Source organism: Cupressus sempervirens, chromosome 4, assembly GCF_028749045.1.
Source record: "Cupressus sempervirens isolate cs-2001-9-10 chromosome 4, ASM2874904v1, whole genome shotgun sequence".
NCBI classification, from domain to species: domain Eukaryota; kingdom Viridiplantae; phylum Streptophyta; class Pinopsida; order Cupressales; family Cupressaceae; genus Cupressus; species Cupressus sempervirens.
Genome location: NC_143121.1, coordinates 297334122 through 297354748, shown reverse-complemented (window position 1 = coordinate 297354748; position 20627 = coordinate 297334122). Strand labels below are relative to the sequence as shown.

Sequence of the window (20627 nt, the reverse complement as noted above, 5' to 3'; positions counted from 1 at the left end):
ATGCATTCATTAATAGAGATAAAGTTGCAATTAATGCTTGCATTAATAGAGGTGTTCAAAAAAAGTTGCATTTTTGTTGAAGGAAAATGAATTTTTTCATTGCTTTTTTCATCATGAGCCAATAAGATTTCAGTTTAATGGTATTTTGTTTTTTCATTAAATAAGATGAAAATGTGAACTTTATAATAAATTTTGATCTCAGAATAATTCTGAAATCTTATTAGACAAATTAATTGGTTTTAAAAATTGAAGAGATCCATTAGATTTCCTGCCTTTGGCAGCAACTAATAATATTCTACTTTGGCATGCAATAAACCAATCATTCATATTATTTGACTGAGAGACAGTGGTTTTCCAACTTACCGGCGACACTACGTTTGGTTTTTCCACCGCCTTCTCAAGATGATCTGTTTTGAACACCAAAACAGATAAAACATGAATTTTTATTCGTTCACAGACGATTAAATTCATACCCAAACTGATAAAAACACTCATTCTGTAGTTTGTGTACGTGCAAATCGATAGGAAGCACGCTTTGTAAGCAAAGCAACATCTTTGAAATTCTTAGTGCGGTAAGCGGGATAGTATTCGAACTTGCAAACCGTATAGAAAGTTTTCAGCACTACAGCCGGAGAATGGCTTTCAAGAAATCCTTGGCTGAAAATGAAGGGCAAAACAGCTTCTTGTAATTTCTTTATTTCATAATCTACAGCGAGCTCGAACACTCCACAGACATCTCCTTTTACATTATTTTCAAGAAAACTTTCACAAATAGCCGTCAAATGAGGCAGATCTTATTTAACAGAACCCCTGTAAAGTGCGACGCCGTGACATTCCAAGCTTCTTTGATCTACCCGGCCTGTATACATAAAACGAATTAATGGACGCAATTCTGCAGATTTCATATCTGATATTTTCACTTTGCCGCTAACAGACTCCGACATTCCTGCCCTCAGCATCGCCTTGAAAACTTTGGACTTCCCTGCCTGCCACAAACTCACATTTAAACACAACATTTAACATTAAAAAATTAGGGTTTGTAAACGGCTAGGGTTTGTAGCATACCAGAACTGCCTTATGCGCTCTGAAAACTACTCGATCGCTTCCTTCCAATTTAAAATCTGCAAAAGGTTTTCGAAATGTATCTTTGTCCCAACTTCGAAGGAAATCATGGCCAGCGTGTGATTTCTGAGCTTTGACGCATCCGTCACAGTAAACAAATTGCGAGACATTGGCATCATGCATAATTAACCCTAACTCTTTACCGCATGAATTGCACAAAAGATACGAATTTGCCTGTAAATGTTGCATTTCTAGCACGATAGAAATTGGATACAGCAATTATGCGACGAGTAAAGCAGGCTGAGCCAAAATGGATTAGTTCAGTCTGGCAGGTGATAACAATGAAGATCAACAAGGCAGATGAAAAGGTAAAACGGCAGGTGAGCAGGTGATAACAAATGTGTTTCTATGAAGTGGAGTCGGCTTTAAATAGATTAATATCACAACAAAAGTTTCCCGTTGTTTAGCATTCAGAAAATACGATGGGACAAGCTGTCGGCGTGCAATTTGGGAAATACGAGAAAGGAGTGGACGTTGCAAATACAATATAGAAAATGAAATGAGGGGACTTGTCAAGTTGTAGAAATTGGAAGTAACTTTGAAATTTTTATATAAGATTTTTAAGAATCTAAAATTAGATATATAATTAATATTATGGAAAAAACATATCTATTTTATTTGGTAATATTAATTCAATAAAAAGATGAAATGGACAGGACAAGATTACTATTATTTGCTTCATCTTTAAATAAGCTTTAGGATGTGTTTTGATTTATTTGGATTTGTAGGGGAGAGGATGAAGTAGAAATCTTAGATAGAAATTTCAAATAATTGCTTAAAACTAATAATTTAAGGTCACATTATTCAATGTGATGCCACATTAGCATACTATTGATCTAGGTGTCAAGCTTCCAAAAAAATCTAGACCAATAATTGTCAACCATGTCATTTAGACATCACAATTTTATTGTTTTTTCACATCTAACCAAGACATACAATTCAATTATAGGTAGCATTATAGAAATATAAATTTCAAATCACAAATGTCTGAATAATATTGTCAAAATATCACCATTAATTCAACAAATATTTTAACAACTACTACAACTAGCATATATATATTTTACATATATAAAATAAGCCGAGAGATATCCTTCTCAAGGCACCATCATCGCATATTTATGTGAGTCTAGAGGCGTGAGCCTCATTTTTACTTTCATTTCCTCTCTGTATTTTTCATGATTATAATTATAATTATATTTAATCTATTTCTATTTTATTTTTTTGACATGTAAGTGAACATCAATTTTTTTTCAAAATGGAAAATGTTTACATTGAAGATTGCTGCAACTGTAGAAAGCCTCTCAGCTTAATAATAACATTTTTTTTAATATGAATAATAGTAAAATTATATCAAATAACAAATTATACTTTAGTGTATCATTTCTTTATAATATTTTAATTTCTTGTCAACATTTTTTAAAATTTAATTATCTATTGTTATTGCAAATCTAGTATTCTTCCTTGGTAAAAATAAATGATCATGTTCATCAAGGCCTCTAACTCTGTTGAATTTAAGAACTTAAAGCCTCAAGCATGTCTATTATTACGAAATATATGAGATCGATGTCTTGTTGATGCTCGTGGAAATTATCAATAACACCATTTGAATTATTTTATGAATCTCTCTCTATCAAACAATGATAGGATACATTGTTACAAAAAATCTCAATTTTATTTTAGAAGTATGATTATGTCTATCAAACTAATAATGTTTTGTGGAGAGAATTAATCAAGTCTTACTTTTTTTACAAAGTAATATAAGAAAATATGTTAGTATCAATTTAGATATTTGTTTTTCTTACATTTTTTTATTAATTTGACAATTGTCTGGTATTGATTTGAATTTTTATATTTCATGTGAATAAGTTTTATGTTTCAAACAAAGATATGTGATAACATCTATTTGAATAAACATTTTGCCTAATCCCTTGATTTAAATTGAACAAGTAATTTATCAAACAATACAATTTAAGAAAAAATTACAAGTTTTATAGAAAGTATTGACAATAGTATAAAGTGGCAAACTAAGTTGTGGATTTCATAAGCCATTAAAAGATTTATTCAAAAATATTTTTAAGCATAACGATGGAATCCCAATAATCTTTCAAATCAAAACAATTTTAAATAAAGAGACTATAGAAAAAAATTGAAAATATAATTAAAATTATAAATATCTTTGAATGATGGATTTGACATTTTCTATGAGGGATTAGAAAAAATTTCAACATCTAATTCTACTTTGAGAAGCCTTAAAAATGTAAATTATTATGGTGTGAAAAATACCAATAAATGATATTACGAGTGTAAGCATGCTTTTAGCACAAGCTTTTTAAACTTTGAAAATTGGCCACATGGGAAGAATCTCTAAATCATCCTGATGTTTTAGTTGATTTTTAGTTGATTTTTACTACTGATGATGATTTGTAGACCATGACTTGTGAAGAAGATAGTGTTTTGAGTATATGTTGAACTTTGAACCTCAAAGTTCACAAGTTCAAGTTTAAAGTTCAAGATTGAGTTCATTAATTCAGAGTTCAAGTTCGAAACACAAATTCAAATTGAAGTTCAGCCTCAAAGAACATGTCAGTGAATTCAGAGAAGTTCATCTTCAAGGTCCTCGGGCTCAAAGTTCAAAGATCAGGATTAAAAGCACAAGGTAATCAGTTCAAATTTGCAGTTTATTCAAAGACCACAAATCCGAACTTGTCAGTTGTCTGTTCAGCTTCACTGGTTATTAAGAGTGATGGTTTTCATACTTCATTTCATGGTACACTATTTCAGAAGTACAGACAAGATTTTTGGAGAAGTCTGGTGTTGTAGTTGAAATCAGTTTACTTGCGTTGATAACTTACTCATGCCGAGTAGTGTTAACAAGAATCAGAGTTTGGCCATACCCGGTTTAACAGGAGAAAGTCACTTTAATTTTGTCTCTCACATACAAGGATGCTCTCCTACGCTAAACTTCAGGGACTCACATGTTTAAGCTATCTTACCGTGGACCCCAAAGCGTGTTGACCACCTATGCTCTTTAATGATCCCATATGGTTGATCTCGAGGGTGCCATCGGATGTCAACATTTTCTCCAATGAAGACGTCATGATCTGTGGCCTGCCAAATGCCGAGAGCATAAAGTACATGATAACAGCCAGATGGCTTACTCTTCGTAACCAAGATACATGAAATCAAGAACGGATCGGGTTGCAAAGATTTATGAGCAAGCGATAAATGCTTGATCGAGTTCCACCAGTGTAAACATCACTCATGACCTGAGACCCGACATTATCAAAGCAAAAGGGAGGATTACACAAACATTTGGCCGCTATCGTTGTGAAATATCGTCCTGACTATGCAGAAAAGAGTGGAATTAGAGCATTGTCATGAAAACAAAGTTCTAAAAAGAAAAGCATAGGATGCCGAACATGAGTAATTACTCGAAACAATATTGTAATAGTTATTAAGTGTTCAATTCAAAGTGAAAATAACTATGGATGTTTGTCTGACATAGATATTGACTAATTCCATGCTAAGATTACTCATTGAGCATGGGAGGCATGCGGGAAAGGATCGTCCCACGATGATAACCATGTGTTCAGGCCATTTGTAAGTTATGTTTGTGGGGAGAAACCTTGAGAAGCCTTAGGCCCAGTCTCAGTGGCAGAGCTTATATGCAGGGAATAGGATGTGCAACTGATGGTTTCAAAAGGAAATCTAAAAATGATCACGCTAGCACACAGAGCACAGAATAGGCAAATTTTGCAGTTTCAAGTCATGCGTACTGGTAAATGGAGATAAGGACTTGAGGATTACCGCCACCTGTCACCAAATGATATACATATCTCTCAATTATGGAATATCTTATTGTCATCATAACTTTAATGTTATGAAACAATAATCTCGATGAATCAACAAAAGAGATAAACCCAAAAGGGAGGAGAAATTAGTTATGAAAACTGAAAAAGGTGGTTGATAGAAAAGAAGTTAAATATGAAAAAGAAAGGGAAGTCGGGGGTTCTTATTTTCACGGTCGAGAGTCCTGAGGCTGCCACAGGAAGAGGACAAATTTTCTGCATATTGATTGTAACAGAGGATGGGGACATCATTTTTTATTTTTCTGTCATAATCCATTTTTAATTGCAAGGATAGGTCAATCCTATGGTTTTCTATTATGCATTTATAATAAAGATAGATTAGGATTATCAGACCTTGTGATCTGAAAATCTAATTCTTGGATTGGAATCAATCATTTGGTAATTACTTTCATGTTTTAGATGCAGTCTTGCATTGTCATTCATGGTCTATGGAATAGAATATTATTTTCTCTCTTTCTTCTCTGTGTTATTGAAAGGTTAAATAGGCAAGTCTTGTGGCTTCCTTCCTACTTTTACTTCTGTTTAAGTTATCAAGTTTTATAAACACATTCATTTCATGTTTATGAATGAATGTCAAAAAGTCCTTCGTATCTTCAGGTTAAAGATACACCCTGTTATTTAATTCATTGAATATCTTTTATGAGGGAGTTGTACCTCTCAATTCAGAGGAAGATTATCAATGCAATGATAATCTATCCAATTGTTAGTATGTTTTGTTCTTCTTTTCGGACATATTGAGTCATTGTTTAAATTTCTTTCCAAAAGACAAATATGTTCACTAACAATACCCAAATTTATGTGTATGCTTTAACATCCTCAACAACGAGTTGGTCCATCCCTAAAACAAAATAAGCTATGCCATTTTGGTTTAATATAATTGTTTAAAATGATTTCCCTCAAACAAAATAGGGAGAATTGATCGATTCATTCCTCACTTATCACTTTTGCAACTTACAAAATTGAGAGATTTTTTGAGAATCCTCTTCTTGAGGATCACGTTTCTATTTGTTGTGAGAGCTACAGGTGTGGGATCTTTACGAGGTCAGTCTCGTTCGATCCAGCTCGAGAAGACCTTATTGTGCTATGATTTCTGGCAACTGTTGTGAGTTATTTATTTGAATGTGTTGTTTCACGTTTCAACCCCTTTTGCTTTCAGGTAGGGCTCTCCCATTTCCTTTTTTTTGCTTCATTTCTGGTATTTTTTCTGGTAGTTGTTTGTTTGGAGGTTGAGAACTAGTGTTCCCCTCTATTTTTGTTTGCTGGTTCTTCTTAGTTGGTCAGGTATGAACATTTTCCTTGTTTTTGGGATGAGGGTTTGGGATTTCATGTCATTATGCTGTCCATTTTCACATATGGTGTCCAAACTTAAATTTTATTCGATTTTTGTGACTTTTGTGCCCAAAGACCAAATGGGTTTTATTTTTAATGTTTCTGAGTTTTGGGTTTTTTACCTTGATTTGTGTCACCCAATTTTCTTAGGTTTTCTTGGCATGTTATTGATCGTGCACTTGGATCATCCATAGGATGTCAATCAGATCATTTCTGCACTTTTTATGTTGTATTGGGATGCATGCCACATTTGTCCTCTTGAGTTATTATTTGATTGAGTGTTATTTCTACTTGTGTTCTCATCCAGCCCTTGTGTTTGATCTTCATGATGGTGGTGTGCTACACATGAGCACATGCTTGTGCATTTTTTAGGTGACTTGTGAGGCTTGATCTCCCATTTTTATTTCAATGGAGTTATGTTTATTTGGGGTTGGGTTGGGAATATGCATGCCTACAAGCACTCATCATGTGATGAGTATGGGTATGTAGGGTAAGGTCAGTGGAGGGGCTTCTCTCATAATTGTGGTGTCCTAGCCCAGGTTGGCATTAAGGAGTTCTAAAAAGTGATAACTTATTTAATTGATAGAAAATTAAATAAGATAAGAAATTATGGTTAGTCTCCCAAGGGTGGTGTCGAGGGGAACACTTATTTATTCTAGCGTGTTAGACTCCCAAGGGTGTACATAGGGGAAAGATTGTCCTTGTGCCATAGCTTAGGTGATTCCAAGTTACCAACTCTCCACCAGAGTCCCTACATAGTTATCCATAGAGTGTTTGACGAAGAATTGTTGTACTTACATTGTTGCATGATCTTGGTTTCAGTCATCATTACTATTTGGCATGAGTGATAGCCATGGATGTTTTCTTTATGTGAGTTTGTGGTTGGATCATTATCTCCATCAGCATGGCGAGAGTGGACTAACGGGTTTCACATGGTTGGGAGACATGGCTACCTTTACCATTGCTAGGGATCAGTGTATAGAGACAATCTATTATCCTAGTGTGACCGTTGTTGGATGTTTTCACTTGGTACTTTGGGTTTAGAAGTATGCTTTCTTGTGATTTATGTGTTCATTGGAATGCTTGTATATCATGTTTAGATGATTTTTTTTATTTGACACATTCCCTTATTATGATGCTTAGCATATGATGTAGATGATGTGATTTGATACGATTGGAACGTCTAATGCTTTAGGTTTTTTAGCATGTTAGATTTCCTTATTCTTATGATGTAGTATGTTTTAGGAGTGATGTGCCCATAAGATAGCTCTGACGATTTGGTCAGTAGTTTTGGATCTTACACACGGGGATGCCTAGGACCTTCGAGGTCTCATGATGCTATTGTGGTTAGGAGGAACTGCACATGAGTTTTGTTATTTTCATACATTGTGATGTTGCTTTTAGTTCTTTTCCTTCACTGCTATGATAGATGGTTAGATGTAGTTTTCATCTTGTAGTTATTGTTTCAAGTGTCTATGTCTCGACTATGGATCTAGTACTCCCTGTGTGGAGGTTTTGACTTCTTGTCTTATTCCCTTATTTGCCTTGGAGTGTTTCTTTCCTTTTCGGGGCGACCATGCATTAGCATTGGACAATAGTTTAAAGCATCACACACCGAAAGAAGAAGAGTCATGCGATATTGGAAAGTATCACACACCCATAGAAACACTATCAAGTGATACATTGAAGTATCGCACGCCCATTAGAGAAAGCTCATACAATTCTGGTAAAGTATTGCATGGCTTCAGGAGAAGTGTCACCCAAATCTAGAAAGTGTCACACTCCTTTATAAATTCTGTACGATACTAGAAAGTATCGCACAATGTTGTATTAAAGTGTCGCCTAAGTCTTAAAAGAAACCTATCAGGGCAGATAGCGAGTACTTTTTGATTTGATCGAAAGTTTTTTAGAGGTGTTTTAGCTACCCTCTATGGTGTTTTTGAATAACTTGGAATTGCATTTTGATTTCAGTATGTTTCAAATTTGAAATCATTTGCGTTCTTCTATGGTTAGTCGTTTTGGTTAGTGGTAGCATTTGGAGATCCATTGGTGTGTGGATGTTTGTTTAGTCTTCCATTGTGATCTTTGTGATCCTTATATGTTGAGCGTTGTGTTCATCCATACTTGTTTTTTTTTTAAATTATCTTGGCTTGTATTGAATCCTTGTTTCAAGGATCTCTGGGCAGGCATTACAATGTAAACCATCTTGCCACATGAATGTGTATTTTAGATATTCATCTCTAGATCAATTTTTTTGACCTACTCTATTCTCTTCTCCTTCAAATGGATTTGGCACCTATATTTCCTCCTCTCTCACTTATGAAACTAGTTTTATCCTTTCATATTATTGGGATTTGATTCTCCTCTCCCTTATGTATGTATTTTCCATAAGTAATTTGATCAATATTGTTTTTTTTGTCATCCCTTAGCTATAGTTTACTATGCATATATGATGGTTGGAAGAAGGATCATCTATTTATCTCTTTGGTTCTCTATCTTTTAAAAATGGATGAAATTGATATACCCTTTTGGTTATCACCATGGTTTTTGTGTGCTCTCTTCTATAATTTGACAGTTTTAAATTTTATTTTAATTGGAAAATTAGTGACAAATATATATATATATATATATATATATATCTGTGTGTGTGTGTATACATATATACATATATATATGCACTTTACATTTATAAAAATAATGTTCTAGATTATTCCACATTTAACTTTATACCTTATTAACCTAAAAAATTATAATAGCATTATTATAACAATAAAATAGTATGGTTAACTAAATTACATTGATTTCATAATAAAGAAATAGATAAATTTTCTATATGTATATGTAGAGAGAAGAGTCTTGGGAAATATTAGTTAGGAAAATATAAGTAGACTAGCACCTATCAAAGGATCCTCATAAAAGCAACCACATATAAATATCTTGTAGAAAGAAATGATACACATTAGATTTGGTGGTTCAAATGTGTTTAAATCCATCTAGTAGGGGTGGAAGAGTGTGTCGCACTTGATATCCAAGAATAATATTAACATTGGCAATAACAAGATTTGTAGAGAAAGGCTAATGTAGTTAAATTTGATGTATACATTGGTACATGGATGTTCTGCTAGAAGTTGGTTTGCTAGAGGTGTCTAAAAGATTGAAAATATTATACGAGGGGGTAATTTGGCGAGTTATCAATATCTAGGGTAGAAATTTGATATTCTATAACCCAAATTTAGAACCTACTTGGTGTTAGAAGGGGTAAGTGGTTCTTTGTCCCTCTAAAAATAGTATGTGGTGGATAATAATATATTGTTTACCTATGTTAAATGGCTCACTTCTACCAAATGTGAATACCAAACAAATATATCTCTTCATCATTGAAGATGACTCTATCTTCAACCATGTGAGTTTCTATTGGAATCTTTAATGGGAACACTCTAAGTGGAACACAAAATTTGGAAGCCTAGGAGCTAGACTATGAGAACTTAAAAATAAGTATTTCATGTGGTGCTTCTAGCTGCATAGATTGTCACTTAAAATGCCAAGTTACAGGAAACCCAATATTTACAAATTACTTAAAATTATAAACAAGTTTTCTTCAACTTCTTATTTGCCTAGGAAGTTTGACCTCTATTTGGCATTTTTATTAATGTTAACATCAACATTATGGAGATTTTGTTTGGATATACCAAGAGCCTTAAGGAAATTTATAGTTATTAACTAGCATTTTCCGTTGAGATATTGTTGTGAAGTTGGAAATTAGGAAATGATAATATATCTCATAGTAAAAAGAAACATCTTTTTGGCTCTTTGCGGTGATTATCACCATAATATTAATATTTAGGTATCAATGGTGATTAAGCTAAGTAGAAAGAAATTGATGAATAGATGGTGATAGTTGCTAAATAAGAAATCTCTCATAAACATACATGGGTCAGGACTACTAAGGGCATACCCCTTTGAGACAACCTTAGTGAATTTCATGTGAGAAATGAAAGAACAAAGAGTAAATGAGAGATAACTAAAACAAGGAATGTACCATACTTTTAGCAGCTGTACAATGATACGACATACCAAAAAAAACTATACATCAAAAAATTGTTAAAAAAATCTTCAAATAATACAACCAATATAATTAACATAATACACTTCATATAATTAAATTAATTAAATATAACATAAATACTACTATAAATAATAATAAGTAAATGAAAGTAAGCGTTTTTCATATTCTACGTTGTCACTATCATTGAAATAATTTATACAATCATTTTAGGAACTCGTCTGTTTAATTAATTTGGTCATTTAATATATTTGTTAATAGTGATTTAATAGATAATCATCCCCATTCATGCAAAAGAACCTCAACATGCACGACGTCGTTTCGTATTTAATTGTGAAGTCATCAAAAGGAAGTCTATCCGGGCGTCTTTTGTTTTTTTTTTGAAAGACTTTATAATTTCTAAATAATAGATTTTTATATTGGAAGGGGGTTAAAAGGGGGCTTTTAGACTTCCTTTTACGCTGAAGATGATGCAATTCGGGCCGTCGATTGCAAAAATCAACCCATCCCTTTACATACGAAAACGCTTTTCTATAATAATATACTACTTTGGCATGCAATAAACCAATCATTCATATTATTTGACTGAGAGACAGTGGTTTTCCAACTTACCGGCGACACTTCGTTTGGTTTTTCCACCGCCTTCTCAAGATGATCTGTTTTGAACACCAAAACAGATAAAACATGATTTTTTATTCGTTCACAGCCGATTCAATTCATACCCAAACTGATAAAAACACTCATTCTGTAGTTTGTGTACGTGCAAATCAATAGGAAGCACGCTTTGTAAGCAAAGCAACATCTTTGAAATTCTTAGTGCGGTAAGCGGGATAGTATTCGAACTATAGAAAGTTTTCAGCATTACAGCCGGAGAATGGCTTTCAAGAAATCCTTGGCTGAAAATGAAGGGCAAAACAGCTTCTTGTAATTTCTTCACTTCATCATCTACAGCGAGCTCGAACACTCCACAGACATCTCCTTTTACATTATTTTCAAGAAAACTTTCACAAATAGCCGTCAAATGAGGCAGATCATATTTAACAGAACCCCTGTAAAGTGCGACGCCGTGACATTCCAAGCTTCTTTGATCTACCCGGCCTGTATACATAAAACGAATTAATGGACGCAATTCTGCAGATTTCATATCTGATATTTTCACTTTGCCGCTAACAGACTCCGACATTCGTGCCCTCAACATCGCCTTGAAAACTTTGGACTTCCCTGCCTGCCAAAATGTCACATTTAAATACAACATTTAACAGAGAAAAAGATTGGGGTTTGTAAACGGCTAGGGTTTGTAGCATACCAGTACTGCCTTATGCGCTCTGAAAATTACTCGATCGCTTCCTTCCAATTTAAAATCTGCAAAAGGTTTTCGAAATATTTCTTTGTCCCAACTTTGAAGGAAATCATGGCCAGGGTGTGATTTCTGAGCTTTGACGCATCCGTCACAGTAAACAAATTGCGAGACATTGGCATTATGCATAATAAACCCTAACTCTTTACCGCATGAATTGCACAAAAGATGCGGATTTGCCTGTAAATGTTGCATTTTCAGCACGGTAGAAATTGGATACAGCAATTATGCGGCGAGTAAAGCAGGCTGAGCCAAAATGGATTTGTTCAGTCTGCCAGGTGATAACAATGAAGATCAACAAGTCAGATGAAAAGGTAAAACGGCGTGAGGGCAGGTGATAACAAATGTGTTTCTATGAAGTGGAGTCGGCTTTAAATAGATTAATATCACAACAAAAGTTTTCCGTTGTTTACCATTCGGGAAATACGAGACAGGAGTGGACGTGGCAAATACAATATAGAAAATAAAACGAGGGGACTCGTCAAGTAGTAGAAATTGGAAGTGATTTTGAAATGTTTATATAAGATTTTTAAGAATGTAAACTTAGATATATAATTAACTAACAGATTGGTATTGGTTAAAAGCAATTATGAAAAAAAAACTCTTTATTTGGTAATATCAATTCAATAAAAAGATGAAATGGAAAGATAGTCTATAAAGGTAACTAGATTACAATTATTTACTTTATCTTTCAAATAAGCTTTAGGATATGTTTTGATTTATTAGGATTTGTAGGGGAGGGGATGAAGTAGAAATCTTAGATAGAAATTTCAAATCAATCTCTGCTTAAAACTAACATTTCAAGGTAACATTATTCAACGTGATGCTACATTAGCATACTATTGATCAAGGTGTAGAAAGGCTCCAAAGAATATCCAAGCCGATTATTGTGAACTATGTCATTTAGACATCACGTTATTTTATTGTTTTTTACATCTAACCAAGACATATAATTCAATTATAAGTAGCATCATAAAAATATAAACTTCAAATCAAATAATATTGTCAAAATATCACCATTAATTCAACAAATGTTATCACAACTACTAGAGTAATGAAATTTATTTTAATATGAACAATAATAAAATTATATCAAATGACAAATTATACTTTAGTGTATCATTTCTTTAGAATATTTTAATTTCTTGCAACATTTTTTAAAATTTAATTATCTATTGTCATTACAAATCTAGTAATCTTCCTTGGTAAAAAAACGTGAAGTTTCTTAGCAGATTTCAATACAATGCTAATTGATGCACAATTTTGTTTGCACGTTGAAACACTAATGCCAATGAATTTGATTTGCTTCAGAATCTGTATATATTACTACAGAACTAACAGAGATGATCTTGTACTTGTGATGCTTACGTTCCTTTGATGTGATTGCATTAATATGCTTTGATGCTTAGCGAAATTGGGTAGATGTATTATATATACATCACGAAAGGGTGTGATTGTGAATGGGCATGTCTCTGAATAGAGACATGACCATTAAAGATCATAACCAATCGGAGTTAACAAGTAGTAATCAATAATTACATGTTTACCATTGATAATGATATCAATAAACAATATAGTGAGATCATAGCCCAATTTGAAGTATTCAAAACAAGGATTGATAACTATGAGATATTACTATGATACAATATATAATATCAGTTATGATATAGAGATCAAGAAATACATAATCGATAGAATTTTGTGTGTGTGTGCGTGCGTGCGCGTGTGTCTACTAGTATACAATTATATTGATGTATATATCCATGTATATGGATTCTGATACCAATTACAAATACTGTCTAACTGAAGCTAATAACTTTAACATTCACTCTTAGCTAGGGAAGACAAAGCACATATATATTTCAATAAGTTCTCCTTATTTGAAAAGTGATATCACCTAACTTGTGATATGCTTAAGAACATCAAGTCTCACGATATTCTTCTTAGTTTATGGTGTGTGCATAGAAATTAAGTCTCATGATACCTACCATAAGAGATCATGGTATATCCATAGATATTATGTCTCGTAATATCCACCATGATAATAGAACATAATGATATTCTAAAAATATCACATCACCTGATATCTATCAATATATCCTTTTAACTATCATGACTTGTCCATGAATATCAAGTCACATGATATTCATCATGATAGTAATCTAATCATTGTAAAGTCATCCCTTATAATGTTAGAGTCAACATTCATTATAAATGATTGTCACCTTTTAATAATGTACATAAGGTAGGCCCATAATTCATAGAGTCACACATATGAAAAAAAGAGTTTACACCTTAAACATCTTTATTAAAAATAATACAAATTTACAAAGTTGAGACTCATTCTTATAAACTTCCATTTCAACCATACCAAGTTTCTTTCTCAACCTTCACTTTAAGAGGTGGCTCAAGGTGAGAATGTCAGTTGTTTGATCACCTATATTAACATATTCCAACTGAACAACTCTTCTTTCCACCATGTCTCTTACATATTGGTAAGGGATTTCTATATGCTTGGATCTATCATGAAATACTAGATTCATGGACAACTTCATACAACTTTGGTTATCACAGTGAATAGTGATAGGTTTTAGAGGCTCGTATACTAAACTAGAAAGTATTTTTTGAAGCCATGTTGCTTCTCTTGCTTCCATTGATGCTGCAATGTACTCTACCTTGGTAGAACTCTAAGCAACTGAAGCTTGCTTCCTACAAACCCATGAGATCATAGCTGATCCTAAACTGAAACAACATCTTGATGTGCTTTTCAATATTTTACACTTCTAGCCCAATCAAAATCAGTATATCCATGTAACTCCAAGATGTTATTCTAATATTTAATTTATATCCAATAGTGCCTTGGAGGTACATTAATATATGCTTCAAATAAATAAGATGTATTTCTCAAGGTTCACACATGAACTGACTTAATGCATTCATAGTATCACAAATATCTAGTTGAGTATTCACAAGATGCATCAAAGACTCAATTATCTATCTATATAAAGAGGGATCAATGAGTTTGGATTTAGCACTTGCTTTCTTTAGCTTGTATAAGTTGGTTTCCATAGGTGTTGACATAGGGCAACAGTTCCACATTCCAAATCTTTTCAAAATATCGACAATATACTTATTTTGATGTAGGAAGATAATCACAGACTTCTAACAAACTTCCAATCCAAGGAAGTAATGAAGAATCCCTAATTCCTTCATGTCAAATTTAGAAATCAATTCTTTGTTACACTGATTAATGGGATGGTCTTCTCCTGTAATCAGAAGGTCATCAACATAAAGGATTAGAATTAACATATCGTCTTTTGTTACTTTAAAGTAAACATTTGGATCAACATCATTCTTGGTGAATCCAAGACTTTGAAGATATTTATTGATCCTTTCATACTAGGCTTGGGGAGCCTATTTAAGTTCGTATAGAGCCCTTTTGAATTTACATACATAAGAGGCATCATCATGAGTCACAAATCCTTCTGGTTCTTCCAAGTATGTAATTCTTCCTCAATTGTTCCATTTAGAAATGTATCTTTTACATCCATTTGATGAATTTTCCAACCTTTAGCTGCTACAATGGCTATTATAGTTCTAATGAGATCTACCTTGAAATTGTTGCAAAAGTTTCTTCAAATTTGATTCCTTCCTTTTGAGATAATCCTCTAGGCACAAAATGAGCTTTATGTTTTTCAATGCTACCATCTTAAGTATATTTAACTTTGAAGAGCCATTTGGATGAAAGAATAGATTTTTCTTTAAGTCAAGGAACTATATTCCAAACATCATTTTTTAGTAGACCAATATTCTTCTACCATTGCATCTTTCCAAACTTGATGCTTAAGAGCTTTAGAAGCATTAGAAGGTTCAAAGTTTGGAATATCACACATGAATGCATTGTATGTTAATTTTCAAGGTCTTTTTCTTTCTCTAGATGTCCCTAAAGGTGATACAAATTCATCTCCTTCCTCTATAACTTTTCTTGCCCAAAGTGGCCTTTTGGAATTATTGTCAACACTCTATTCTTGAGTGTTAATAAGTATCTCATTTTCATTTGAAGTCTCCTCAAGGTGCGCCCTCTGAATCTTAGTATTGGGAGCCTCTTCTAGGGAACAAGGTAAATCCTCTGTATCTAGTTCATCTAAAATGTTGATTCTTTTGAAAGTAATGTCTTCTTCAAAGATGACATCTCTACTGAGTTCTATCTATTTCTGTCTAAGTATGTAGATTTTGTAACCCTTTACTATTTCACTACGGGAGAGGACCCAGTACTTGAACGTGTTCCAATAGTTGTGATAAAATTTGTTCACTTAATACATATACTTATTTACTTAATGTCCAATTTTTTTAACAACATTGTACCAATACTTGTGATGCTAACTACCCAAAATTGAATAAAATGTACCCTGAGTTATAAAAATCAACCACCACATCAGCTGTTCAACTATGGGTACCCTTTATGCATGACCATTGGTCTCACTTTTTTTTTTGGGCTATTTTAAACAACATGAAAAAAAGCATGCTGATGTGGCATCATAACAAGTGAAGTGGACTTGAAACCTTAGTTATAAGTAGATGACTCGCCAAATAATCTGCTGTAAAAAATTGGGAGCGATTTGAAATTTTTACACAGGGTTTTGATAAGCACGAAGTTAGGGTGTTCAAGTACTAGGTCCTCTCCCCTAACCCCAATAAGAATTCATTTCTTCCTAGTAGGTTCTAACTTTTTCCTTTTCTCCTTAGGTACATGAACATACAAGACATCTAAATATCCTTAAATGGCTAATGTTAGGTTTCATACATGAAAATGCTTCTTCAGAAGTTTTGTTGTCCAGATGTGAGTGAGAACATCTATTTTGAATATAGATTGTTGTAATAGATGCTTCAGCCCAAAATGACATGCTCAAGTTTTGATCAAATATCAGAGCCCTAGAACCTTCTACAATGGCTCTATTTTTCCTTTCAAGAACTCCAATCTTTTGAGCTTTATAGGGAATTGTAAACTCCCTCTTAATCCCATCAAGTTTGTAGAATTCTTTGAATATTTCAAAAGTGTGAGTAAGTGAAAGAAGCTGGGTCTCACTTTTGGGAAAAAATTGGAAGTGTTTTTCCTATTTTTGAAATATTTTGTCAATTGATGTCAAAATTTGAGGCATTTAGAAATTGAATATAGAAAAACTTCAAATATAAAAAATGTAGTGTTTGGAATCTACGTTTTGAATATGCAATTTATTTGTTTACCCATTTGATAGATTTTTTTGGGGTATTGATCTTTAAAAATCACCTTTTCAAAATATCTATTTCAGGACCATACCACACTCGTATACGGACACCATAATTTGAAACAAATAAATGATTTTTTGTAAGTCCTTTTAAAGGAGTTACCTAACCCACTAAAGATTTATTATTATTAATTCTTAATCGGCTATAAAGGTAAATTTTTAAACCTCTTGTATACGGACACCATAATTTGATCAAATTTTACTTTTTTCAAAAAAAAATATATCTTCAAAACAATTGAATGTAGATTGATGACATAAATTAATTTAAGAAAAATCATAAAATAAAAAGTTATTAAAGTTTTAGTGAACCTCGCTATTTTACATTTAGGTATCACATTTGATTAAAAAATAATGCAAAAATAGTAAATAAACTCATAACACTATAAAGTTTATATTTCTAAAATCAGGACAGTAAGAACTCTAATGAGTTTTTGTTCATTAAAAAAATTAATTGAGACGACCCTCTAAAAATTATGGCAAGGCATGAATTTATCAGTTCAATGCCTTAGCTAAAACTTGAGAGGTCAAGGCATAGGCTTGGTCTCACCAAGCCAAGCCTATCCCAAACCAAAAACAGAGGCAAGAGAAAAAAATCCCACCCCATATTGTAAGAAATGAACACCCGTTATTTGAAATTTAAAAAATGGGTGCCTATTTTGAAAAATTCAAATCAACATTTAAAATGCAATCAAAGTCCCCCAAAAAATAATTTTAAAAAGCAGGCACTAGATTTTTAAAAGTGAAAAATGGGCACCTGATTTTTGAAAAATAGGTACTTCTTTTTATTTTTAGGAAACAAGTGTCTGTTTTTTTAAAAATCAATTTTTTTATTTTTTCAAAAACGGGTACCTATTTTTTGGAAATAAAAAATGGGCACCCAATTTTTTAAAAATGGGTGCCCATTTTTTGAATTTTAGATCGCGCACCTAAGCCTAATACAGGTACCCAGTTTTTAAAAATGGGTGCCCATTTTTAAAAGAGCATGATCTCAATCAGAGGACTTCCACGGAATTGAGACCCAACTTCTTGCTTCTACTCATGTATTATTTCCCATTATCTTTCTTAAAATTTTAATTTTCTTTTTTGAGGAGTTTTCAGTGATAGTTTTGAATTCTTCAAATTTAGAAAGAATCTTTTCATGTTCTTTTAAGGAAGTATATCCATGTCTTCCTTGAAAAATCATCAACTTATATCACATAGTACAAGAACCCTCCTATGGATGGTGTAGACATGGGTCCACATAGGTCAAAGTGCACTAGTTCTAACACATCTTTAGTTTTCTCAAACTATGAGGAAATGACTTTTTTTGTATTTTTCCCCAAGGAACAAGCTTTGCAAGATTCATTATGAATTTGACTTTATTTGGGCATTCTAGTTAGCAACTTCCCCATAGATGTTAGAGCATGAAAGTTGATATGACCTAATCTTCAATGCTAAATTTCATTTGAATTTGAAGTGTCATGAACAAGTGCAAGATTTGTCTTAATGCAAAGCTCATATAATAGCCCTTTTCTTACTCTTATTGCTTGAGCCTTCTTTATAGTTGAATTCTTTGCCCATGCTAGTACTTTTCCTTCCATGAATGTAATTCTATAATCATCATCTTCAAGTGCTGATATAGATATTAAATTCTTTTTAATACCTGGTACATATAGAACTCCAGAAAGATGAATAGATTTTTTGGATTTTAATTTGATGGTGCAGGTCTCAATTCCTTTTACAAAATGTGCAGAATCATCCCCTATTGTAACTTCTTCATCTTTTTCTATTTGCATGCTTTCTAGGTTATCTTGATATCTAGTGATGTGTCTTGAAGATCCATTGTCAATTATCCAAGTGTTGGACTTGGTTGATATTTGACTAGACAAGGTTGGGTAGAAGGCATATTTCTCATAATCTTGACCTTCGATTGTTTTATCAATTTTGGCAAATGATGCTTGAAGTTTTGATCGATCAGGACAATTTATTGAATAATGTCCATATTGATCACATCTAAAATATTGAATTTTAGACAAGTCTTTCTTCTATTTTGACTTTCCTTTTCCATGAAAGTTTATTTTCCTCTTGATGTTCTTCTTCTTATTGTTCTTATGAGAGTTGGTGTTAAGAACATGAATGCCTTAATCTAAAGTTTTATGTTTTACTTTAGTCATTAATCTCAACTCTTCTTGAAGACGATCAGATCTTAATTGATCTATCTTTTGTAATTTTAGATCTTGCACTTATACCTTGTACAAATAACTCCCAAGAATTTGGCAGTCCTCCTAATGCTATTAGGGATAACCCTTGGTTGTCAATCTCATAACTAATAGAAGATAGTTGATCTCTCAATTCTATGATTCTCATGAAGAAGGCATTTACTATTTCTCCTTTATTCATGCTAATATTATTCATTTTTCTTTTAAGAGAAAATTTTCTATTGGTGTTATTTACTATGAATGCATTTTCAAGAGCTTTAAAATTGTGATATGTTGTTGCATGTTTTGCCATAATAGGCACTAAGTGATCTTGAACAACATCCACTATTATTTTCATAGCCTTCTCATTATTCTTGATCCATAGATTTTTCTCTGGATCATCTTTAGGTTCTTCCTTTTCTTCTTTTACAAATGATTCTAATTTGTTCTCTTTTAATAGCATCACTATACAAAGTTTCTAGGTTTTGAAGTTGTTAGCACTTGTAAGGTGGTGTTCAAATCTTAACATGTTTGTCATCTTGAAGAATAATGAGAGACTACAACTTAATGTGTAAACTAATCTCATAAACTTAATGAGATCTCTCCTTAACAAGGCTTTGATACCATGTGAAGTTTTTGACCAGATTTCAATATAAGGTTGATTGATGCACGATTTTGTTTGCAAGTTTAAACATTGATGCCATTGAATTTGATTTGCTTTAAAATTTGTATATATTACTACAGAAATAACATATATGATCTTGTACTTGTGATGCTTACGTTTCTTTGATATGTTTACATTAATAGATTTTGATGCTTAGCAAGATTGGGTAGAGGTATTATGTATTCATCATGAAAAGGTGTGATTTTGAATAGGCATGTCTCTTAATGGAGACATGACCATTCACGATCATACCTGATTGGAGTTAACAAGCAGTAATCAACAATTACATGTTTACCATCGATAATAATATCGATAACCAATATAGTGAGATCACGACTCAACTTGAAGTATTCAAAGTAGTGTTTATTCAAAACAAGGATCAATAAATATGAGATATTATTGTGATAGAATATATGATATCGGTTATGATAGAGAGATCAAGAAATACAAAATCAATAGAATTTAGAATATGTGTTTGTGTACCAGTATACAATCATATTGATGTATTAATCCATATGTATAGATTTTGATATTGATTATAGATATTGTCTAACCGAAGCTACAAACTTTAACACAAAATGATCATGTTCGATAAGGCCTCTAACTCTTTTGAATTTAAGAACTTAAAGCCTCAAGCATGTATATTATAACAAAATACATGAGATTGGTGTCTTGTTGATGCTCATGGAAATTATCAATGGAACCATTTGAATTATTTTATGAATCTCTCTCCATCAAACAATGATAGGATACATTGT

General features: G+C 32.6%; 1 protein-coding gene and 1 pseudogene across 1 annotated transcript; both read right to left on the bottom strand.

The window, feature by feature from the left end:
* Positions 1 to 491: 491 nt before the first annotated feature.
* LOC149561184 (uncharacterized) lies at positions 492 to 1311 on the bottom strand (annotated as a pseudogene).
* A 2793-nt stretch (positions 1312 to 4104) lies between these two features.
* Positions 4105 to 11938, bottom strand: LOC149561183 (uncharacterized). The gene is made up of 5 exons (XM_089827755.1): positions 11693 to 11938; positions 11125 to 11611; positions 10999 to 11042; positions 4392 to 4469; positions 4105 to 4233 (listed from the first exon to the last, which is right to left on the bottom strand). The coding sequence occupies exons 1-5, from the start codon at positions 11936 to 11938 to the stop codon at positions 4105 to 4107; spliced, it is 984 nt and encodes a 327-aa protein (XP_089683881.1).
* Between the last annotated feature and the right edge of the window lie 8689 nt (positions 11939 to 20627).